Genomic DNA, 26139 nt, shown 5'->3' on the forward strand with positions numbered 1-26139 from the left:
GATTAAAGCTTCTGCCCCTGCCCTGCTGCTGTCACGGACAGCATACAGAGCAGTAATGACGGCAAGGGACCAATCGGAGTGGTCCCTTGCCGGTAATCGATCTAATTGGTTAGTCTGTGCAGACTAACCAATCGGATCGCGGCAGTGAAAAAATGCCTGTTCCAGGCTCTGATCTGCGCTCTGCAGATCAGAGCCTGAAATCAGGTAGTGTCCTCGTGCCCCCCGATCTGTGCCCCTTTCCTGTGCGCCTCCAAGCCCCCCCTTGTCCCCGCCTGCCCCTGATGCAGTTCCCCCTGCCCCCATCCATATTCATGAAGCCTGCCCCTGATGCGGTCCGCCCCCGCCCTATACATTCATCCTGCCCCCATTTGTGCCGCCTCAATGCTGGCCGTACCTTCCCCCTCCCCCTTTCCAGCGCTGCCTCCTGCCCCCGATGCGGTGCGGTCCCCCTGCTGTGTTTGATGGCGGCGGCTCCATTCCTGAGCCGCCGCCATCAGCAGCGAGTGTCGGCTCTATGCTGACACTCTGCTGTAACCCCTTAGATGCGGCAGCGGCATCCATGGGGTTAATAGAGGGAGGGGGCTCCCTCTCTCAAACATTGGGGCTGCCGCGCTGTGATGGCAGCGCCCGATGGTTGCAATGGCAATCAGACGCTTTGCAAAGGCGTCCGCTGTTGCCACCTACAGGACATCTGATAGTATTATACTTTGCAAGGCAAGAGCATTGCAAAGTATAGTACAGCCATCAGCCCCACTGGATCTTCAAGATCCAATAGGGACTTGACAAAAAAAATAAGTGAAAATTATAAAAGTAAAAAAAAAAGAAAAAAAATTAAATTTAAAAAAATGAATTGCTTTTTCCTATAAAAAATGAAAAAAAAAAAAAAAATACACATATTAGGTATCACCGCGTCTGTAACGACCATCTCTATAAATATATCATATGATAGACCCCGTCCGATAAACACCATTAAAAAAAAAAAAAAAATGTGTAAAAAAAAAAAGCCATTTTTGTCACCTTACATCACAAAAAGTGCAACACCAAGCGATCAAAAAGGTGTATATCAAACAAAATGTTACCAATAAAACAGTCACCTCATCCCGCAAAAATGAGACCCTACATAGGAAAATCGCTCAAAAAATAAAAAAGCTATGGCTCTCAGACTATGGAGACACTAAAACATCATTTTTTTTGGTTTCAGAAATGCTATTATTGTGTAAAACTTAAATAAGAAAAAGTATACATATTAGGTATTGCCACGTCCGTAACGATCTGCTCTATAAAACTGTCACATGAGACCTAACTCCTCAGATGAACGCTGTAAAAATAAATAAATAAAAACTGTTCCAAAACAGCCAATTTTTTGGTCACCTTGCCCCATAAAGTGTAATAATGAATGTTCAAAAAATTCTATGTACCCAAAAATGGTACCAATAAAAAACTCAACACTTTCTGCAAAAAACGAGCCCCTGCACAATACGATCGGCAGAAAAATAAAAACATATGGCGTTCAGAAAATGAACACACAAAAACATAATTTCTTTTTCAAAAATGCTTTATTATGTAAAACTGAAACAAACAAAGAAAGTAAACATATTTGATATCATTGCGTCTGTAACAACCTGCTCTATAAAAATAGCACATGATCTAACCTGTCAGATGAATCTTGTTAAAAAAAAAAAAAAAAAAACGGTGCCAAAAAGCCATTTTTTGGTTACTTTGCCTCACAAAAAACGTAATTTAGAGCAATTAAAAATCATATGTACCCCAAAATAGTACCAATAAAACTGCCACCCTATCCCCTAGTTTCCAAAATAGGGTCTATTTTTGGGAGTTTCTACTGTATGGGTGCATCAGGGGGGCTTCAAATGGGACATGGCATCTAAAACCAGTCCAGCAAAACCTGCCTTCCAAAAACCATGTGGCGTTCCTTTCTTTTTACGTCCTGCCGTGTGCCCTTACATCAGTTTACGACCACATATGGGGTGTCTCTGTAAACCGTGGAATCAGGGTAATAAATATTGAGTTTTGTTTGGCTGTTAACCCTCAATGTGTTAAAAATTTTTTTTTAATAAAATAGAAAATCTGCCCAAAAAGTGAAATTTTGAAATTTAATCTCCATTTTCCTTTAACCCTAAAGGGTTAACAAAGTTTGTAAAATCTGTTTTGAGTAACTTGAGAGGTGTAGTTTCTACAATGGGGTCATTTATGGGGGGTTTCCACTTTGTAAGCCCCACAAAGTGACTTCAGACCTGAACTGGTCCTTAAAAAGTGGGTTTTGGAAATTTTCTTAAAAATTTTAAGAATTGCTTCTAAACTTCTAAGCCTGCTAACGTCCTAAAAAAATAAAATGACATTTCCAAAATGATGCCAACATAAAGTAGACATATGGGGAATGTCAAGTAATAAATATTTTATTAGGTATCACTTTCTGTTTTAGAGGCAGAGAAATTGAAATTTGGAAAACTTTTGGTAAATTTTGGATTTTTTCATATATAAAGGTGAAATATATTGACTCAAATTTATGACTATCATGAAGTACAATGTGTCACGAGAAAACAATCTCAGAATGGCTTGGATAAATAAAAGTGTTCCAAAGTTATTACCACATAAAGTGACGCATGTCAGATTTGGAAATTTTGACCTGGACATTGGGGCATCAATGACCCTTGGTCACGAAAGGGTTAAGGATCCCTTATATTAATGATTTTCTTAAAAAAAAAATTTCTCTGCACTAATTACCACTATCCTCCACATGTAATGTCCAGTTCAGCCTGACTTGACCTTCCGCTAGGGCTCATTTGATTGCTTCCTTTGCTACCCTCACGTCTATTCTAGATTCAACAAGTATTTTTCATAGCGGCTCCTCCTAAGGCCCCATTCAGACGAACCTATGGCCTCCGTTCCCATTAATTAGTCCGAGATCTGCAGCATACAGCAGAAGATAGGATATGCCCTATCTTTTGCAGGGCAGAGGAAACACTCGGGAAGCCCTTTCGTAGGCTTCTGGTTCCATGCCTCTGCACCACAAAAGATAGGATGTTGCGGATCACGGACCCCAGCTGTATGCAGTCTGCAACACGGGGGCAATACGTTCGTCTGCGCGGTGCCTAAAATAATAGGGAACGTGTGCCGTCCTTGGAGAACACGTACAGCACATGTCTGTGAATCCCTGACATGTGAATGAGGCTTTAGGGTACGGCCAGGCGGTCAGGTTTCTGCATGCAGTTTTGAAAACCAAAACCAGGAGTGAATTAAAAATAGAGGAGAAATCATATCTGTCCCCTTTATGCTTTCTCTCCTTTTATGATCCAATTCTGATTTTAGCTTTCAAAACTTGCATCAAGAGACCTGATTGTGTGGCTGTACTGTTAGAGTCCATTCACACATCCGTAGAATGGGTCCGTATCCATTCCGCAAATTGCGGAACGGGTGCGGGCCCATTCATTCTCTATGGGGCAGGAATGGATGCGGACATCACACGGTGTGCTGTCCGCATCCGCATTGCCGGAGCGCGCCCCCGATCTTCCAGTCCACGGCTCCGGAAAAAAATAGTACATGTCCTATTCTTGTCCGCAATTGCGGACAAGAATAGGCAGTTCTATGGGGGTGCCGGCCGGGTGTATTGCGGATCCGCAATACACTACGAACGTGTGAATGGGACCCTAAGAGTGTTATTCATTTTGTGCAGTAATCCCTAAGTGGTTTAATATTGTGACGCACAAACAATACATGTGTAATGGTTTCTTGTTTTTCCAGGACGTGCTACTGAAACAGATCCACAAGGTAAGTTTATATTCTCAGCGTGAGGCGGGTGAGCTGGTGTCATCCGGTCTGCTAATAACCATTGGTTGCCGTTGTCTTGCAGACCAGTCAGTGTATGTGGCTGATGCAGGCTCTCGGCTTCTTGCTCTCAGCGCTGCAGGTGGAGGACATTCTGAGTAACCTGCACTTGCTCATCACTCCTTATATCCAGCAGCTGGAGAAACTGGCAGATGAGACAGTGAGTGACGTTTGTACAGTTAAAAGGATTTTTCTCAGTCTCAATATATGTAGCTTTTACAACAAAAGGTTCTTTCTTCAACTCCTTGCAGTTTACAAGATGTCTTCTTAGGGTGTTAGTGAATGGAAACCTCAAACCTGTCTTGATCATGTCCTGTTCTTACATGTTCATAGCTCATCAAGTCAAAGCTTCCTGTTAAGAGCCGTACTGTTGTAAAAGCACTTAATGTTCTTGTTTACTGACAGCAAGCAGAGATATGAATAACTGTGCATTAGTTCACGGGGTTGGCAACATTATATATTACTTGTTGCACATAAGTAGCTAATAATTCGCTGATGTCCTATGGATTTCTATGCCTAAGGCCCCTTGCAGACGAGCGTGTCCGGATTAGGTCCGGATGCGTTGCGTCTTCGATCAGGGAAAATCGTGCGAGTAGGTTCGCAATTGCAGTCAGTTTTTACTGCGATTGCGTTCCGATGTTCAGTTTTTAGCGCGGGTGCAATTTTTTTTTTGTGTTTTGCATGCGTGTGATAAAAAACTGACTGTGGTACCCAGACCCGAACCCGGACTTCTTCACTGAAGTTCGGGTTTGGGATCGGTGTTCTGTATATAACATGGTTATAATGGAAAATAATAGCATTCTTTAATTCAGAATGCAAAGTAAAAGGTCCATTGTGGGGTTAAAAAATAATAAAAACATAACTCACCTCATCCACTTGATCGCGCAGCCGGACTCGTCTTCTTTCTTTCTTCTTCTTTCAGGACCTGCAAAAGGACCTTTGATGATGTAATTGCACTCACCACATGGTGAGCGCGGTGACGTCACCGAAGGTCCTTTTCCAGCCAGGTCCTGCAAGAAGAAGAAGAAAGAAGACGTGCCTGGCTGCGCGATCAAGTGGATGAGGTGAGTTATGTTTTTTTTTAACCCCACAATGGACCTTTTAGGCTACTTTCACACTGGCGTTTGGTGCTGAAATGTCTTGTATCTGCACAGACGGATCCGCACCGATAATGCAAACGCTTCTATCCTTTCAGAACGGATCCGTTTGCATTATTCTGAAACGGATCTCACAAGCGGACACAGAAACGCCAGCGTGAAAGTAGCCTTACTTAGCATTCTGAATTAAAGAATGCTATTATTTTCCATTATAACCATGTTATAATGGAAAATAATAAAGTAAATGGGGTCCTGGGTAACTCATCCCTCGTCTCCTTAGCAACCAGGCTTGAAAATTGCATCGCATCTACGCTTGCTTGCGGATGCTTCCGATTTTCACGCATCCCCATTCATTTCTATGGGGCCTGCGTTGCGTGAAAAACGCAAAATATAGAACAGGCTGCGATTTTCGCACAACGCGTGAAAATCAACGCTCATCTGCACAGCTCCATTGAAGTGAATGGGTCCAGATTCAGTGCAGGTGCAATGCGTTCACCTCACGCATCGCATCCGCGCGGAATTCTCGCCCATGTGAAAGGGGCCTAATTCTTGTTTGCTAGCAGTTCCTCTTGCCTGCAGGCGGGCGCTGCAGTCCCGAAATGGCCATATGGAGAGACATGTGACCAGTCTCATCCATCAGTGGTCTTCTACGTCTAAGGCCTAGTTCACACTTCGCAGTTTTGGTCAGTAATTTCGATCCATGATCGGGAGCCAAAGCCCAGGTGTGGGTGAAGAACACAGAACAGATGCAGATCTTTCTATAGCTCTGTGTAGGCCCCGCTTCTGGATTTGAGTCACAATCACTGCTGGAAATAAGTGTGAACTAGGCCTTACACTGCAGACAGGCAGGGGAGCTGGTGCATGCGCAGCCCATCAGCAGTGTGAGTCAATGGCGGCTATTTTGGAACTGCAATGGCAGCCTGCAGGTAAGAGAAACTGCTAGTAAATCTCGGTGCTGATGGCTTAATAACAGCGAATTACCAGCTACTTAATGTGCTGTTCCCAGCACTTGTACAGCAAGTAAGCAGTATCCAACCCTTTGACTTTTCTAATATTCTTGGTGTTGCTTTCCTTCACCATGTTATCATCTCTGTCTGGTTCTAATATTTCTCACAGTTGAGTGTTTGCTACCCTTGTATCCTGTCGAGACAATGCTTGGGTTTATCAGTGCAGCTAAAGCCTGGAGTGCAAGCTGACAAAGGCAGGGCAAAGGCATTTCCCGGAGTTCTGGTGACGTACCGGCCGGGCTCTCCATGAGGCTGCCAGGAAGCCCGGTGACGTCACCAGCACTGATGGTAAAACGGCTAGGGCAGCGCTAATGCATGCCCATCTGAGCCGGTGACGTCACCGAACACACTGCCGGGCGGAAGCTTCCTCCTGGCAGTGTGTTATTGTAAACAAAAGAGCCCGTGCCCTGCGCGATCTAGCGCAGGGCAAGGGAGCGCATAGGAGCATGAGATGCTCCGATATTAACATGGGGGTGCTGCCTGGGTGAAAATGGAGGTATGTCCTGGTTCAGCTCTGAACCCGGACAACCCCTTTAACAAGAATTGGTCAATTCACTGACATCAAGGACTTCAAAGTAGTTATACAGAAAGTTTAGTGAAAATGTTCACACAAAAAAAAAGCTAAATTGCTAAATATTTAGGGTGCATTGCAGCTTTTTATGTTAAAGGGGTTGGTCGGTTTCCTATATTGATGACCTATCTTCAGGATAGGTCATAATATCAGATCGGCGGTGTCCTGAGGATAGGTCATCAATATAGAAAACTGGCCAACCCAGTTAATTAATTTAAAGTTTCCTGGAATGGCCTATCTAACCCTTGGGATACCGGAGGTTTTTTTCCCGCTTTTGCTTTTATATTTTTCTTTCCTGTCTTCTTGGAGCCATAACTTTTTTCGTTTTCCGTACACATATCCATATGAGGGCTTGTTTTTTGTGGGACAAGTTGTACTTTCTAATGACAACATTTAATATGGCATACAATGCAGTGGGAAGCGGGGGAAAAAATAATCCAAATGGGGTGGAATTGGAAAAAAAACCCACAATTCCTCCACAGTTTTGCGGGTTTTGTCCCTATGGAGTTCCCTTTGCGTCAAAACTTATCTGTGGCTTTCATTCTCTGGGTCAGTACGATTACAATGATACTATATATATGGAAGATGTAACAGCCCGAAACTCGTCACAGTTTGTTTTTAAAGAAGTGGAATAAAGAAGCCTTTTATTGTGAAGAGCTGGAATCCTTTGTTCTTTTTCACATATATATATGTTTTATATGTCTAATAAATAAAAACTTGTGAATTTTTTATTTTTTTTGCATTACCATATTCTGACCCCCATTACTTCTATTTTATAATTATGTCTACTGAGCTGTGTGGGGGCTCATTTTTTACGGGACAATCTGTAGTTTTTATTGATAACATTTTGGAGTGTGTGTGACTTTTTGATCACATTTCATAAAATTTTTTGGTGGTTAAGAGAAGTGATGCAAAAATGGCGTATCGGCCATTTTGATACTTTTTTCCCGTTATGCTATTATTTGAAAAATATGTTTTATTTTAATAATATGTGCATTTTTGGACGCAGTGCTGCCCATGATGTTTATATTTTTTATTATTTATGTATTTTTTATTCTAAGGAAAGGCGGGTGAATATATATAGATAGATAGATAGATATACAGTTGCAAGAAAAAGTATGTGAACCCTTTGGAATGATAGGGATTTCTGCACAAATTGGTCATAAAATGTGATCTGAAGTCACAACAATAGACAATCACAGTCTGCTTAAACTAATAACACACAAAGAATTAAATGTTACCATGTTTTTATTGAACACACCATGTAAACATTCACAGTGCAGGTGGAAAAAGTATGTGAACCCCTAGACCAGGCATGCTCAACCTGCTGCCCTCCAGCTGTTGCAAAACTACAACTCCCATCATTCCCGGACAGCCTACAGCTATCAGCCTACAGAAGGGCATGGTGGGAGTTGTAGTTTTACAACAGCTGGAGGGCCGCAAGTTGAGCATCCCTGCCCTAGACTAATGTTTCTCTCCAAGAGCTAATTGGAGTGAGGTGTCAGCCAACTGGAGTCCAATCAATGAGATGAGATTGGAGGTGTTGGTTACAGCTGCCCTGCCCTATAAAAAACACACACACCAGTTCTGGGTTTGCTTTTCACAAGAAGCATTGCCTGATGTGAATGATGCCTCGCACAAAAGAGCTCTCAGAAGACCTACGATTAAGAATTGTTGACTTGCATAAAGCTGGAAAGGGTTATAAAATATCTCCAAAAGCCTTGCTGAACCATTTTACAAGCAAGTTCAGTCAGTTTTGTCTGCGATTGAGTTCAGTTTTTTCCGCGCGGGTGCGATGCGTTTTGATGCGTTTTTCACGCGAGTGATAAAAAACGGAAGGTTTACAAACAACATCTCTTAGCAACCATCAGTGAAAAACGCATCGCACCCGCACTTGCTTGCGGATGCAATGCTTTTTTCACGCAGCCCTATTCACTTATATGGGGCCAGGGCTGCGTGAAAAACGCAGAATATAGAACATGCTGCGATTTTCGCGCAATGCAGAACTGATGCATGAAAAACAAAAGAGGCACGGCACACCGACATCAAAACCTCATCCCAACTGGGAAGTATGGTGGGGGGGCATCATGGTTTGGGGCTGCTTTGCTGCGTCAGGGCCTGGACGGATTGCTATCATCGAAGGAAAAATGAATTCCCAAGTTTATCAAGACATTTCGTAGGAGAACTTAAGGCCATCTGTCCACCAGCTGAAGCTCAACAGAAGATGGGTGTTGCAACAGGACAACGACCCAAAGCATAGAAGTAAATCAACAACAGAATGGCTTAAACAGAGGAAAACCCGCCTTCTGGAGTGGCCCAGTCAGAGTCCTGACCTCAACCCGATGGAGATGCTGTGGCATGACCTCAAGAAAGCGATTCACACCTGACATCCCAAGACTATTGCTGAACTGAAACAGTTCTGTAAAGAGGAATGGTGAAGAATTACTCCTTACCGTTGTGCACGTCTGATCTGCAACTACAGGAAACGTTTGGTGGAAGTTATTGCTGCCAAAGGAGGTTCAACCAGTTATTAAATCCAAGGGTTCACATACTTTTTCCACCTGCACTGTGAATGTTTACATGGTGTGTTCAATAAAAACATGGTAACATTTAATTCTTGGTGTGTTATTAGTTTAAGCAGACTGTGACTGTCTATTGTGACTTAGATGAAGATCAGATCACATTTTATGACCAATTTGTGCAGAAATCCATATCATTCCAAAGGGTTCACATACATTTTTTACTTTTTTGTTTTTGTAGCCACTCTAGGAGGCTACAATGTCCTCCACTTTGTTTTTATTGAATATTTCTATACTCCCATAGGGAGTATAGTATTACATAAATTGCTGATTTCCTATGTTGGCCTGCCATCTGCTGGCCAACATAGGAATTGCAGCTCTAATATGCTGGGTCTTTTCAGAGAGACCCAGCCTATTAGAATTAATGACCAGCATCATTGATCACTGCGCGCACGGGCTTCTGGATTTTTGACCCTTTAGATTCTGTGATCACACTTGACCACAGCATCTAAATGACCGTGATCGGCATTATTGCCAGTGGCGGACATTAGCCGTGGGCCTCTGCTGATAGGAAAAGGATTAAATAAAATCTTCATGTGACTTGATTCTTGTTCCTTCTTTGTAGCCAAATCCCTCCAATAAATTGGCAATTATCCACATTCTGGGTCTTCTCTCCAACTTGTTCGCCACTCTGGACATCAGCTGCCATGATGACGATCACAAAGCAACAGAAGTGAAAAAATTACCTGTGGTGCAGGGCCCCAATCCGGTGAGTCTTATGTCCTTGCCGTTACCCGGAATTGCAGCCATGTTCATGTCGTTAGGCGTTGTGGTAATGATGATGATTGTTTAGTTTTGTTTAAAAAACAAACGGAAAACATCAAAGTATGAATCTGGCCTAAGGATACTTTCACACTTGCGGCAGAGGATTCCGGCAGGCAGTTCCGGCAATCTGAACGCTAACCGATGCATTTGTGAGACGGATCCGGATGCGGATCCGTCCCACAAATGCATTGCAATACCGGATCCGTCATCCGGAAAAAAACGGATCCGGTATTTATTTTTTTCTCATTTTTAAAGGTCTGCGCATGCACAGATTGCAAAACCTGATCTGTTTTTCTGAAGGATTTTTGGCTGGAGAGAAAACTGCAGCATGCTGCGGTATTTACTCAGTCCAAAAAACGTAAGAGGGACTGAACTGATGCATCCTGAACGGATCGCTCTCCATTCAGAATGCATTAGGATAAAACTGATCAGTTTTTTTCCGGTATTGAGCCACTGTGACGGAACTCAATACCGGAAAAGAAAAACCACTATTAAAAGTATCCTTAAGGGAAGCTAAAACTGTTGGATCCACAATGGGGCAGCAGTGCTTCTCAGAGCGTTCTGCACCTTCAGGTTTATCGGCTCTGCTCTGCTTTTCCAGCCTGTGGGACATGGATCTCACATACTTTGTATGGATCTGTACTCCACATACTGGAAAAGCTTAGCAGAGCTGATGAAACCTGAAGGTGCAGAATGCTGGGCGAAGTGCTGCTGCAGCTTTGTGCTTTCAGCAATGGTTTAGGTCCCGTTTAAACTAAAATCCCCATTAGCAGGTGATGACATGTTATGTGATCATATGATATGGTAATTTAGCTGCGCTGTCCATCACCTGCATCTACATGTACTTAGATCTGGTGTGGTGGCTATAATAAAGAACGTAATTTGCATTAGTGGCCGCGCTCGCGCTTTTACCGCTAATTGCTGGGCTGCACCTGGACTTGCCATTGTTTCAAGTTGTAGCCAGGCAGTTAGCGGTAAATTTTGAGCGCAACCCACGGCTGACTCACAAACCTGTAGCATCTTCTGCTGTACATTCAGCTTAGTGCATGTGTCCTGTGTCTTGGCAGGTTGTCCTGGTTCTGCAGCAGGTGTTCCAGCTGATAAGGAAGGTTCTCAGCACTTGGCTAAATGATGCTCAGGTTGTGGATGTAAGTATGAGAAACTATGACCGTAAAGAGTACACAGTTAAGTCACAATATTCTGCCCACCAGCTAATATCCAGGGAAAGCGCCATGCGCAGCACTGACACCAGCTAGATGGTGCTTTTCTCCGGTATCCGGAGCCATGCTGACTGCAGTGCATCCCATAGCTGCTGGAGAAGGGGGGGGGGGGGGGGGAGATCCATAGAGCGAACACGACCATTGGGTTGAAGTCTGGGGAATTAGGGGGCCAGGGTAGTACATGGAAGTCTTGGTCATGCTCTTCCAACCAGTATCGGACATTTCTAGCTGAGTGACATGTCTCATTGTCTTACTGGAAGATCCTATCCGCCCCAAGGGAGATAATGAGTATGGGATGAATTCATACCCAAATTGGTTGAGAGTGCCTTCCACATGGATGAGTGGCCTAGAAAATGCCACAAAAACATTACACAGACCATAAGGCCGCCTGCACATGAGTGCGCCTGAACTCACTTAAGATCTGCATGAATTTCCGTGCAGATTTATGTGTATTTCTGCACCATATCCGCACCAAAATCTGCAACTTCGAATCGCGGATTTTGGTGCAGATTAGATACGGTTTTGCAGCAGATCTCACCCTTCCATTGAAAAGGGTGAAATCCACAGTCAAAACAGCAAACGTAATTGACAAGCAGCAGGTTTGAAAATCCACGGCAGGTCAATTTCCACACAGAAAAATGGTACTGTACTACATTACTGTTTATCCGCACGGGAATTTACGTGGAAAAGCTGCCTATTGTGCAACGTGTGCAGACGGCCGAACGCTGCCCCCACCAGCTTGTGTTGTTCCAGCAGTAGTTGTAGAGTATTTGTTCTGTAATGTTTCTTACCTGACAGCGTCCATCAGAGGGATACATGTGCAGACAGCCTATCGCACACGTCTCTTCCTCATGAGCTATGCGCTGTTGACGTCGAAAGTAGGAAATGGCCATAATAATGTGACTCATCTGTGTATATCCCACTGATTGTTTTGTCATATTTTTGTAGTAAGGCAGAACGTTTCTCCTTTCCTGGTCTCCTCCTCACACGCTCTCCTCTCTTTTGCAGGCAGTGTGCACCATATTTGAGAAGTCAGTGAAGACTTTACTGGATGATTTTGCCCCAATAGTCCCTCAGTTATGTGAGATGCTGGGCCAGATGTACAGTACAATTCCTCAAGCATCTGCCATTGACTTGACGCGGCAGGTAAGTGGTTTTTCCTCAGGTGAAAACTAGTACTCTTTCCTGCTTATTAACTGGATTTAGCTTAAAGGGGTATTCCCATCACAGACAATGGGGGCATATCGCTAGGATGTGCCCCCCATTGTCTTATAGGTGCGGGTCCCACCTCTGGCACCCGCACCTACACCGAGAACTGGGCGGGGAAAGTAATGGAGGGCGCACTGCGCTGGCTCGGCTATTTCTGTCGGCCCCATAGAAATGAATGGGGAAGGTGGCCATGCAAGTGTGGTGCGCTCCCATTCACTTGTATGGGGAGAGCGCTTGGCGGTGGCTGGTCCTCCAGCCACCACCCTCCCCACTCCGTTCTCAGTGGGAGCCGCACCTGTCAGACAGTGGGGGCATGTCCTAGCAATATGCCCCCATTGTCTGTGATGGGAATACCTCTTTAAGCCCTTCTCCATTAACCCCTTCACACCTCATGAATATATCCGTTATTTACGTAGTGTAGCAATCTCCCTATTGAATAAAGCAGTCGCTAGGGATTTCTCATTGTCGGATTATACAACATGCACGTGTTTTGTTCTCTTTTACAGATGGTTCATATCTTCGCCAATGAGCCAGCGCACTTCCCTCCCATCAGAGCACTTTTTCTGCTGGTCACGTCACTGACTCTGTCTCTGTTTCAGCAAGGTTAGTCACCCCAGGATGGACGCTCTCCATGCTGTAACTACAGTCTCTCTATAGCTAAATGGCATGCCGGTGTTCGATGAGTCTTACTAATAGAGCGATGTTCATGGGATGTTGTGCAATATGAAATGTATTACTTGAACCTGTAGGGAAAAGGTAGAGCACCCCACCGCCTTCCCAAGAACCTGTCAATATGCACAATATAGAACCTAAATGAGACTATAATGTTACCATCTCCAGCTAATCAGCGCACAAGCATGGAGTTATTTAAAGGGAAACTCACATTGTTAATGCTCTCATAGGATTGCGATTACCCAAGGACATAGAATGAGAAAATCAGAATACCTTCTTTTTATGTCTGCACTTAGTTTTCATGACTTCTCATTTCCAATGCACGTTTGCCTATCTTGCCCACCTTGGACTGAACTTAGTCTGGGGACTGGCAGCCCTCTCCTAGTCCTTAGTGATGTATGATCACTTCATGCCTCTGCGCCCTTCTGCTTGGCTTTGAGTGACGCTGCCCATATTAACAGGAGTGAGAAGGTTTGGGACGGTTGCAAAGAGATGACCTGAATGCACGCAGGCACTGGCTAGCAAATCGCACTAACTACTTCCGTTGGGAGTCCATTTATACAGATTGGTTTTATTTAGCATATTTCGGGGGAAATATAAATGATCTGCTGCTTTTGACATTATCATAATGGCGCAGCCTAAATGTGATTGATTTCCTCACTGAAAATACATTTTATTATTTTGTATTTTTAGGAGGGTATACCTTTTTGTTTGTGCTTTGTATGGCATGTGCTATGATGGGGAGTGTGGTAGGACGCCTAACATCCAGCAGGTGTCATTACTGCTGCAGTAGGAAATATTGGCGATAGTAAGGTTTTATTCCAGCCGGGAGATTTCAGTGAATGCACAACTTAGCCAATTAGTGAAGTGGGCTGGTTCTGCAAATGCGGTTCTCCCGAACAGTGTGCGGCGGTAACGCAGAATTGCTTTGATCTGTTCTGGGAAATGCTGTATTGTGCAGAATCTAGCGAGTACAGCCTGTCTCTGCCATTACCGTGGAACTCTTACCGTTAACCACTCTACTTATTGCAACTTATTCAAGGCTTTGTTTGTCCATGGTCGACTCTTTGCAGTGTATTGACTAGTGACTGCTATGTACTATATTAAACTCAAAGGTTTGTGCCCATTACCTCATTATTATGGGACCATTTTCCAGGAATTCAATGTATTTTTTTTAACCCCAATACTCAGACAATGGGAGCAGAAAATCAACGCGTGTCACTGAGCACTTGACCTGATAATAATTGCCTGTGGACGTACCATCGCTGTGTGTGGCTTTGTCCTTTGAAGCTTTTTACATTTACGGCAGTCGTTTTTGCCACTTCCTTCTGTGAATTAAGCATAAACATTGTGTAATAAAAAGTGCTAACGTTCTATTTTATTTCGGTTGTTTATCAAGATCTCTGCTTGCTGTTAGTAGGAATATTTGCAGGCTGACCTGCTCCAGACCTGCTTGTGCTGAGGGCTTCGTTACAGTTGGGGATGAGCGAATTTCATATTTTGAACTTCGAGTTCGAGTTGCGGTATAAGCTGGATTGCGTTATGGATTCTGTTACCACGGACCATAACGCGATCCCATGACGGAATGCATAACAGAATGCCTTTAGAGGACTCCCGCATAACGTAAACCGGACGGATCCGTTATGCAGGCCATAGACTTCTATTCTAACGGAATGAATAACGGAAAGTCTCTAAAGGCATTCAGTCATGGGATCGCGTTATGGTCCGTGGTAACAGAATCCATAGCGCAATTCAGCTTATACCACAACTCGAAGTTTAAAATATGACATTCGCTCATCCCCAGTTACAGTGTACGGTTGTAGGCTGAATGCAGCAGCGGAAGCATAGCCTCTTCCTGTCCTGTTCTACAGGCTGATGGCTGGATGCTCAAACACTGGAACAAACCCATCAGCCGTGTTAGCAGGACTCCGTCAAGGCAGGTTTTCAGACTTTGGATGTAAACAGTGAAGGAGTCAATTCTTTGACAGCAAGTAGACATACTGAAAATGGTAGAGTTAAAACCCAAAGTAAATTATATAATTAATAATGTTGCTGAATGTTTCTTTATGCAATGATGGAGCCTTATGTGCATACAGCTTGGAAACCCCTTGTTGACTGCCTCTTAGGCTAGGGCTACATGGCGGTATTTGTGAAGTGACATTTTTTGTAATGATAGTTTATGGTGCATCACTGCGACACGACAGTCGCACAAAGTTGGATTTTTGTGCGACTTTTTCAGTTGCATTTGCGACACCATAGCAGCACTCCAGCTGGTGTGAAACTACAGTTCCCAGCATGCTCCATTTGTTTCTATAAAAGCTCTATGTAGAGCAAGTACGCATGCTGGGAGTTGCCCACCCCTGCCATAGACTATCATTACAAAAAACAAACGTCGTGTAGCCGTACCCTTAATAAAGAAATCTGCAAATGTTGACTATATAGCCTCTGGCATATGCAAACCTCTAGGGAGAGGAACCACCACCCTCTGCTTACACTCTGGACTTGACTTTTTACTTTACAGCGCATTGATTATCCCCGGGCTATGCTCATTTACGGTGCACATGTTGGGGGTAGCATGCAAATGCTTAGTGTGAAGTTGATGGGGAGATTGGTTGTATGGGTTCGACATTTTGGAACAACAGTCAGACACCCTCATAGCCAAGACGCGGGCACTGCTGAGTAGTACTGCATGTCTCTGAATGTAAGAATCGCTGGTATTGTTTTTATTTTACGCACGTACAGACATTAGCATCAGGCTGTCCCCAATGGGGCTCACAAGTTCCCTATCAGTCTGTCTTTGGGGTGTGAGAGAAAACCGGAGGAAACCCACGTAAACACGGGGAGAACATACAAACTCCATGCAGATGATGTTCTCTTATCCACAGGTCTGCACGGGAGCTGTATGCCCACAATTATATATTTTTTGATGTTTTGGAGCAATAAAAAAATTGTTTGCCAAGCTCGGCATTGTTATGACCGCCAAACCTAGGGTCTAGTTCATGTTCTTCCCTCTACGTCACTGTTCTGCTTTCTCTTCCCTGTTTTGCATTGCATCACCTTCAGTCTGCAGACTATAAGTCTTTGAGTCTGGATCCAAGGTGATCATTAAAGGGCCTGTCCAAGACGTAATCGCTGCATATTGAAAACCTCCACAACTTTAAAATAAACTTGGTGTTCCCATAATTCACTATATTCAAGATATCAGTTTGTTACAATGTAACAGTGTAGACAATGATCTGTTATGAACACATGACAGTAGCCCCAATCTCCGCCCTGTCTTAGACTTCAGGGGTTCACGTCTATTGTACACACTGTAACAAGGCCGTCTGTTGTGTGGGCAGGAGCAGACCCGAAACTTGAAGATTTGTTAGGCAGTCCTGAGCTAAGCCACCTGGACTCTGGTCCGATTGCCCTTGTATAGATTGATACATTGTAGCACTGCAGCTGTTTACACTCCTGGATACATTGTAACAATGAGGTCAGTGTGTAAGTGCAACTAAAGCTGGCTATACACATTAATAGTTGGCGGACCGCTATCTCTCCCAGTCCTCCTTACACATGCATACTCGGCTGAGCATACATACCTAGTGAATGGGGGGGGGGGGGGGGGGGGCAGTCTGGCAGCGGCTGGTCTTCCTGTTACCTCCTCCAACATCAGCCATTGGGAGGCCACAATGCACATCTAATGTATACGGCTAGCTTTACACAGAACAGGTTTTTAGCCGCTGAATATTTGAATGCGAGATATTGTAAATGCCGAGGACACAGACTGTATGAGGAAGTCGTCATTTTTGCCGTTACATAGTTTTATTTACAGAAGAGTGGACAGATCCTTCAAAGTTGAAGTAAGACAAGTAATGTAACATTACTGGCTCCTCGCAGATGAGGTTTACCCCATCGATAGGTCCGGTGAAGGACAGCAGCCATCTGTCTGGTGGCTCAACCTGTATGGGGGGGGGGGGGGGGGCCTCGCTCCGTGAACACTGGTTCGTCCACGTCCTCCTTCCGCATTCCATCACTGATGTCTTGAGTGTGCGGGATGGTCAGGGTCTGAAGCATCTTTCTTTTTAATTTGTTCGTTCTATTTTTTGGGTTTTCCAAGTCTCATAATTTTGTTTCTTTGACAAGTTGTTCATGTCTTCTTATCCCTGCACCTCACACCTCCAACTCCCATCCTCTCCCCTCCCCCGTCCTTTCCCCCCACCCTCACATCCCCTTGTGAACTTCTTTCTGTATCACATGACTTATATGAGATTAAGTTGCTGTTTGTATAATTTTCTCTTAAGTTACATCTTTATTATATTTTTAGGACCCAGGGACCATCCTGATATTGTTGATTCATTTATGCAACTCCTGGCACAGGTGTGTTTTGGGTTTATTTCATTCACTTTTCTTTCTTTCTCTCTCTCTCTTTCTCCTTATTTGATTCAATTTAGCTTTCTGTTCTCTCCTCCTTCCCCCTATGATTTCTTTATGTTCTGTAGCCTTTCTCCATCAAGTTTTGCTCCAGTTATTTCTTTGAGACGCCTTCACAGAAACAAAAAAAAGTAAAAAAATTAGGCCACAGCTGCCACGGCTCATGTGTCTTTAAGGGCTGGCACTATGGGCTATGTGAAGTTAGTGGCTGGAAATAGGTCATTGCTCCCGGACCGGGCGCAGGCCAGCAGTCCGCCTTAAGACTCGGGATCATTACAAGACGGCCATCCTGCTCTTCATACGACTCTACGTGTTAATGTCGCTTTCTGTATCTCATTGCACTGGGTAGACCTCCAGCAAGGTTGCTTCACAGCTACATTGGTTTTGCCCAGTTTTCCCAGGCACAGACTTCCTAACAGGTTAGGCAGGGAAAGATTAAGGATTTAAAAAATGGTGAGACTTGTGTACAGCGGGGGTGGTCATGTGAGTCCTGTATGTATCAGAAATAATGGATGCATACATACATGGCTTGTCATTGTGAAGATATGGAAGCAGAAGACGATGACTCGCGATGGACCGCCGCCGCACATTGCTGTAGTGCGATTGTTCTCGTACATGGGTTACATAACTTGAACTTGCTTTTGTTTTGCTGGTCCCTCTGTATGGATCGTAAATGTAGAGAGATGCATCTAGTTTGCTTTTGCATTCTCTACGTTTGGACTATTATCTACAGCGGGCATCCTCAAACTGCGGCCCTCCAGCTGTTGCAAAACTACAACTCCCAGCATGCCCGAACAGCCTACAGCAGGGCATTGTGGGAGTTGTAGTTTTACAACAGCTGGAGGGCCGCAGTTTGAGGATGCCTGATCTACAGTAATCCCTGAGTAGTCCTGAGGAGTGCAGATCTCTATTTTTTATTTTCTTCCTGCCCCCGATTCCCCCGATGTCGGCGATCAAATCCACAGTCCAGGCCGCTGTTCTAACATAATGGAGACGACGCAGTCCTGTCCGTGTATTTCAACGTAGCTGTGTGCACTGACCGCGGGGGAAAATACTACAGTACTACTCATATATTACTGTAGATAATGGTCCTGGCTGAATCCGCACCACCAACACCATGATGATGTCCAACTATGACCTCAGTGATACCATGTGGCTGCATCTCTAAAATGTCCATCCTTAAAGGGGTTATTAATCGTCTGGGGGTCTTTAAGTAGATCTTCCCCCGTGGCCAGACCTGTGAGGGGAGAGTATTTGCCTGCTTCTCGCCACTGGGTCCCGGCTCCTTTGCTCCCCGATTGGGTCCCCCTGCTGCCGACATCTAGTTTGACTCAGCTGCAGCCAATGACTGGCCACAACGGTGACCTGTTCCCCTTGTGTCATTGGTGTCACACCAGATGTTCACAGTGGGGACCCGAGTGCTGCAGTGGGGGTGTGAAGGAACTGGGACCCAGCGGTGGGGGGCAGGTAAGCATGCTTCCCTCAGCAGGTTCGGTCATGAAGGGGTTGTCTGCCGAAAAGCCCCCAGTAGATGAACCAAACCCTTTAAAGGAGTTGTCCCATTACAAACAGTTATATCCTGTCCACTGGATAGTAGATAAGTGTCTGATTGGTGGGGTCTGCCGGATAGGCCCTCGCCGCACGAGACGGGATGCCCCGTGTTCCCATTTGAATGGAGTGGCAGTCACACGTCCCCACTGCTAGTGAGAGCCGAGCTAATCAGACATTTGTACCTATCCTGTGGATAAGCCTATGTAATGGGACAACCCATTGGTGGAGGACAACAAGAATAGCTTTCTGTTAGTAATGACGTCTAACAATGTTTTTATTAGTCAGTTTTACGCAATCAAATCACCATTTTTATCTATAATTAGAAATGTATTAAAATGTATTGTGTACCTCATTACTTAAAGGGTCTGTTCACTGCTAAAAAACATTTTACAGTTTTATACAGAATTTATCTACATAACAAGTTTAGTATCTTTATTTATATATCCTGTTCTGATCCTGAGTTACATCCTGCATTATACTCCAGAGCTGCACTCACTATTCTGCTGGTGCAGTCACTGTGTACATACATTACTTATCCTGTACTGATCCTGAGTTACATCCTGTATTATACCCCAGAGCTGCACTCACTATTCTGCTGGTGCAGTCACTGTGTACATACATTACTTATCCTGTACTGATCCTGAGTTACATCATGTATTATACTCCAGAGCTGTACTCACTATTCTGCTGGTGCAGTCACTGTGTACATACATTACTTATCCTGTACTGATCCTGAGTTACATCCTGCATTATACTCCAGAGCTGCACTCACTATTCTGCTGGTGCAGTCACTGTGTACATACATTACTTATCCTGTACTGATCCTGAGTTACATCCTGTATTATACCCCAGAGCTGCACTCACTATTCTGCTGGTGCAGTCACTGTGTACATACATTACTTATCCTGTACTGATCCTGAGTTACATCCAGTATTATACTCCAGAGCTGCACTCACTATTCTGCTGGTGCAGTCCCTGTGTACATACATTACTTATCCTGTACTGATCCTGAGTTACATCCTGTATTATACTCCAGAGCTGCACTCACTATTCTGCTGGTGGAGTTACTGTGTACATACATTATTTATCCTGTACTGATCCTGAGTTACATCCTGTATTATACCCCAGAGCTGCACTCACTATTCTGCTGGTGCAGTTACTGTGTACATACATTATTTATCCTGTACTGATCCTGAGTTACATCCTGTATTATACCCCAGAGCTGCACTCACTATTCTGCTGGTGCAGTCACTGTGTACATACATTACTTATCCTGTACTGATCCTGAGTTACATCCTGTATTATACCCCAGAGCTGCACTCACTATTCTGCTGGTGCAGTCACTGTGTACATACATTACTTATCCTGTACTGATCCTGAGTTACATCCTGTATTATACTCCAGAGCTGCACTCACTATTCTGCTGGTGCAGTCACTGTGTACATACATTACTTATCCTGTACTGATCCTGTGTTACATCCGGTATTATACTCCAGAGCTGCACTCACTATTCTGCTAGTGCAGACACTGTGTACATACATTACTTATCCTGTAATGATGCTGAGTTACATCCTGTATTATACTCCAGAGCTGCACTCACTATTCTGCTGGTGCAGTCACTGTGTACATACATTACTTATCCTGTACTGATCCTGAGTTTCATCCTGTATTATACTCCAGAGCTTCACTCACTATTCTGCTGGTGCAGTCACTGTGTACATACATTACTTATCCTGTACTGATCCTGAGTTGCATCCTGCATTATACTCCAGAGCTGCACTCACTATTCTGTTGGTGCAGTCACTGTGTACATACATTACTCATCCTGTACTGATCCTGAGTTACATCCTGTATTATACTCCAGAGCTGCACTCACTATTCTGCTGGTGCAGACACTGTGTACATACATTACTTATCCTGTACTGATCCTGAGTTACATCCTGTATTATACTCCAGAGCTGCACTCACTATTCTGCTAGTGCAGACACTGTGTACATACATTACTTATCCTGTAATGATGCTGAGTTACATCCTGTATTATACTCCACAGCTGCACTCACTATTCTGCTGGTGCAGTCACTGTGTACATACATTACTTATCCTGTATTGACCCTGAGTTACATCCTGTATTATACTCCAGAGCTGCACTCACTATTCTGCTGGTGGAGTCACTGTGTACATACATTACTTATCCTGTACTGATCCTGAGTTACATCCTGTATTATACTCCAGAGCTGCCCTCACTATTCTGCTGGTGCAGTCACTGTGTACATACATTACTTATCCTGTACTGATCCTGAGTTACATCCTGTATTATACTCCAGAGCTGCACTCACTATTCTGCTGGTGCAGTCACTGTGTACATACATTACTTATCCTGTACTGATCCTGAGTTACATCCTGTATTATACTCCAGAGCTGCACTCACTATTCTGCTGGTGCAGTCACTGTGTACATACATTACTTATCCTGTACTGATCCTGAGTTACATCCTGTATTATACTCCAGAGCTGCACTCACTATTCTGCTGGTGCAGTCACTGTGTACATACATTACTTATCCTGTACTGATCCTGGGTTAGATCCTGTATTATACTCCAGAGCTGCACTCACTATTCTGCTGGTGCAGTCACTGTGTACATACATTCCTTATCCTGTACTGATCCTGAGTTACATCCTGCATTATACTGCAGAGCTGCACTCGCTATTCTGCTGGTTATTATTAGCCTGTCATTAGAAACCCCCCCCAGTAGATTAGCTGAACTATAGTCTGTCCTACATCCGATGAGTGTGTGCGGACACTGGACCGGCTTGGAATGCTGTGAGATTCGAGCCTTCAGAATAGTGAGTGCTGCTTCGGCATAGAACATAAGATGTAACTTGCTCCATGGTAAGTGATGTATATACAAAGTGGCTGAACTGTTTATGTAGAGTAATTCTATATCTGAACTGTAAAATGGTGCTGTGCTGCTAGTAAAGTGTTGGTGCAAGGCCTGTAATATGAAAAGGATAACGTGTAATATAAATTCCTGGAAATCTTCCAGCAGTCGTATTGATTGCTGCTGTCTGTGCCGTCCTGTGCTCAGCCGCGTGCTGTCCGGAGCTGGCTACATCCTGATGTCCGTATCATGGAGCAGTCACCTGCACACAGGAGACTTGTGTCATTGACTCCACAGCTCTAAATGTAAAAGGGTCATCCACTGACGAATGTGTAGAAATCGCCGGGGCTCCTGTGTGGAGGCGACCGCTGACGGATGGTGTCAAGTAGTCACTTCACACTTAATTGAGTTCATACTGCCTTCATCACTGCTTCTGAAGAAAGTCGCCTTTTCTCTGGCTGGGGTCACCATGTCTGGTGGCAGGTAAGTGACAGAAGGTGGACTCATGTGATTGCCCAAACCAAGTTCTCATCTCTTCCTCTCTTACATTTTGCAGGCCCTGAAGCGCAAGCCGTGCCTCTTCATGTCAGCTGAGCTGGACGTTAAGGCGGTTTTTCAGTGCGGTAAGGCGACACATCTCCGTGTCTGATTGCATTGAGGTTAGGCTTGTCTAACGTTACCTAGCAATGTGTAACAGTTCTATCAGGTCACGGCCCCTGCTGCATGCGAGATTCCAGTGTTTACGCTGTATTATAGGTTTACGGTTTTATCACGTCCCTCGTATGTTATGAACATGACGCAGACTCTTCAGAAGTGAATGCTATTCATCGTTTCCGTTTTGACTCGTACAGTGCCGCACCTCATTACTTGTTTGTTTCTCCCAGGAGTCCTCTCTCTGAAGTTCCCCGAACCGACGACAGTCAAGGCCAGCTGCCTGTTCTTTGTGAGTCCAAATACATAGAAATAAGAATTTGGGAGCAGCAATTAGTTTTGCACATTTTAGTGTCTCGCAGCCATGCAGTAGAAGGGGTTTTAATATTGGCGGCTCATTCTCAGGATAAGCTGTCAGTATCGGTGAGCGCCGACTCCACCAAACAGCTGACTGAAGGGGCCACAGCAGTACAGTCAGCACTGTGGCCCCCTCATTGGTTACTAGACACAGCTCCACACATTTGATAGTGATTGTGTGTGCACCATCGCTTGAATTGGACTGGGCTTTTCTCCACTTTAATACTAGACCCAGCCACTGGTAAAAAAAACTGGGTGCTGTGCCTGACAAACGATTGAGGGGCACGATGCTTGCTGGAGCACCTCGGCCCCCGTCAGCTGATCAGTCGGAGCACCAGGAGTCAGACTATTCTGATATTGAGATTCCCAGAAAACTCCTTTAGATGACCAGATTCTACCTCTGGCCCCCACTAGGGGGAGCTTAAAGGGGCTGTTTGGGAAATGGAAAAATCTTGCAGAAAGCAGCGGTTGTGATAAAATAACAAAACAAGTATCACATGGAAAAGCCTGGAATGCTGTTTAGGTTGGCGCCATTACACGTAAAAAACTGGTGCATCGACTGCCACGCACCCAACAACCATAAGACAACAGCCCTGTGTGAACAAGCAGTAAGCACACGGAAGAGGTTTTGTGTTAGCAAAATTATATAAGAATTCTTTATTTAGATCAATCACAGAAGAAATTGATTAAAAAAATGACTTCTTGGCACTAGATATGGGAGCACTCCCCACCACCGATCACAACCCCCTCCAAATATAATCAATGCTTCCTATGGAAGGCAGGAAAATCCGCAGTACACTGACCATACAATAATATCCAAAATAGGCTACTTTCACACTAGCGGCACGGACCTCCGGCAGGCTGTTCCTTCGGGTGATCAGCCTGTCTGATCCGTCCTGCCGCTAGTGACCGTGTGCCCCCGGACTGCCGCTCTGTCCCCATTGACTATAATGGGGGCGGAGTTCCGGCGAGAGGCTGCTGGATTAAAACTACAACATGTCCGACATTTATTTCGGCAGCCTCTCGCCGTACGCTGCCATGACTTGATGGAACTCCGCCCCCGCCCCCATTATAGTCAATGGGGACGGAGCGGGAGTCCGGAGGCACACGGTCACTAGCGGCAGGACGGATCCAACAGGCTGATCACCCGATGGAACAGCCTGCCGGAGGTCCGTGCCACTAGTAGCCATAATAAAGCGACCAATATAGATAATTTATACCCATACACCAATGTCCGCAGTACTCCTATATACGAAGTCTCTAAGAAGGGAATATCAAGGAAATTCCTCCGCTGCCGTGCCCCCGCCAGTCTGATGGCATTGTGACCGCATGCATGTCACCGCTCCAGTCACTGTTTGCTGATTGGCTGCAGCAGTCACATGCATGTAATCACAATGACATCACTGGGTGACAGTTACGTTTTCCCGGTGAGTAGTACTTAATGGAGTTGTCTACTTCTTTACAAATGAAGGCCTGTTCTCGTAATACGCCGTCAGTTAATGGGAGCAGCACTTCAGAACAGATTGGCAGGGGAGCTGGTTGTCGAAATAGTGATGGCCTTTCCTGAGGATAGGTTGGACAACCCCTTTAATTTATTTTATCACATGCCCTGCAAGATTTTGTAATGTCTCTGACAACCCCTTTAATAGATTTTTGAATTCAGATTTATTATATACTTGAGTGGGACCTGCAGCCATCATTTTACCATGTACCACTATGAATGTGTGAAGAAAAGCCGGGCATTTGGGCGTTTTATGCCTCAGAGAAACAAAGCTCTGCACCTTTGTAAAGCGATCCCAAAGGCCACCAAAGATGGAGACCAGATCTCCGGTGACAGATCTTTGGTACCGCCATGTAGTATACAGACTGGACATCTTCAGTGAGGAGATCAGCCCCCAGAAGGCCACTTTTCCGTGCCATTTTGGGTGTTCATCTTGATTTCGGTGTACTTTGAAATTAATAAATGAGACAATAAACTTAATGAGACACCTCAGTTGATGTAAGGAGTTGGTGATATTTTGGGAGGCTCCACCTATGCAGCGCACAGTCTTTGCAGGCATTTCCCCTTTTTCTTAAAGGGGTTCTCCAAGAATGATTTAAAACAACAGAATGTGAGCAGGTCTGGTTGCCTCCACTTGCAGAGCTACGTGGGTTCGGGCTCACTAGACCCTGCACTGCTCTATAATAGGTGGTAATGATACGCCTACGATATGCCATCATGGCTGAGCAGCCTGACAGGAAATCTCACCAATATGCAGTGTATGCAAGTGCCAGAGTTTAGTGAGGGCCTCATCCCTCACCCCTCCTAGGCAACTCTGCAAGTGGTGGCAACCAGTCGCGCTCACATTCTAGGACAGGTTGCTGGTGGCCATTTTGATTCAGTCTTGGAGAACCCCTTTAATAGGGGCAGGAGGTCCGACTCTGCCTTCAAGGATCATTTCTACCAGTGAAGACTTTCACTGAACCCCAGGGTATTGTCACAGGATGAGAGATGCTCTCGCTCTAGGGTACCCCAAGCGCCACCTGGATTCTTTGCACCACGGATCTTGAATTTGCTCAAGTTTGTTGACATTGTTGGGTTAATGGTTTCAGATGGAGTTCTTACCAAGATGCGGAGAACTGGCTCCAGTTGGACAAGTGGTGCATGAGGATGGGAAGCTGCTGCTTCAGGCCACATTGGAGGTGGGACACTGACACTTTTATCCAGTCTTCTGCAAATCGGAAAATGAAAAGTTCTGCATTTGTGAAATATTTTGGTTTTCAGTTTATTTGTTTATTTATTTATTTTATGCACTTCTATAGCGCTACTATATTCCGCAGCGCTTTACAGACATTAGCATCCAACTGTCCCCAATGGGGCTCACAATCTAAGGTCCCCATCGGAATGTCTTTGGAGTGTGGGAGGAAACCCACGCAAACACGGGGAGAACATACAAACTGTCTCACCAATCTCAGGATCTCTGCTGTCAGTTAAATGGAAACAGTCTGGTGAACTCTGTGCTACGTCACATCACTCCAGTCTGATATTATACATACATGGATACATTGGATAAAAAACTAAACACCGGGAGGACACTTGTGTTGATAGAGAGCTGAGGGAGCAGGACTAGGTCAGACACATTTACTGAGGGAGCAGGACTAGGTCAGACACATCTACTGTTCTCTATGTAAACAAGTGTGTTTCTCGTTGACACAGAGATTTTGAAAGTGGCAATAAAGGAACACGACGCGTGTTAAGAAGTTATTGGAGGCTCATTTCTGTACGTAAAAGGTTTTCCTGGGAATAATTGAATTTTTCTCTAATGTCCGCAAACTGCCTCGGT

The 26139-nt window shown here is 44.7% G+C and overlaps 1 protein-coding gene across 3 annotated transcripts in view; it reads left to right on the plus strand.

Moving 5' to 3' along the window:
- IPO13 (importin 13) overlaps positions 1 to 26139 on the plus strand; it is a 68623-nt gene that overhangs the window by 31313 nt on the left and 11171 nt on the right. For all 3 annotated transcript variants that reach the window (XR_005774361.1, XM_040408618.1, XM_040408617.1), the window contains exons 10-19: positions 3760 to 3786; positions 3869 to 4003; positions 9663 to 9806; positions 10930 to 11010; positions 12091 to 12228; positions 12798 to 12894; positions 17273 to 17325; positions 22365 to 22431; positions 22693 to 22751; positions 25409 to 25498. Coding sequence is in view for 2 of the 3 variants with exons in the window: in XM_040408618.1 (XP_040264552.1) it covers positions 3760 to 3786; positions 3869 to 4003; positions 9663 to 9806; positions 10930 to 11010; positions 12091 to 12228; positions 12798 to 12894; positions 17273 to 17325; positions 22365 to 22431; positions 22693 to 22751; positions 25409 to 25498 (891 nt within the window). In the remaining variant the exon portion in view is untranslated. The remainder of the gene's footprint in view (positions 1 to 3759; positions 3787 to 3868; positions 4004 to 9662; positions 9807 to 10929; positions 11011 to 12090; positions 12229 to 12797; positions 12895 to 17272; positions 17326 to 22364; positions 22432 to 22692; positions 22752 to 25408; positions 25499 to 26139) is intronic.

The sequence above is a fragment of the Bufo bufo genome, chromosome 9 (genome assembly GCF_905171765.1).
Source record: "Bufo bufo chromosome 9, aBufBuf1.1, whole genome shotgun sequence".
In the NCBI taxonomy this organism is placed as follows: domain Eukaryota; kingdom Metazoa; phylum Chordata; class Amphibia; order Anura; family Bufonidae; genus Bufo; species Bufo bufo.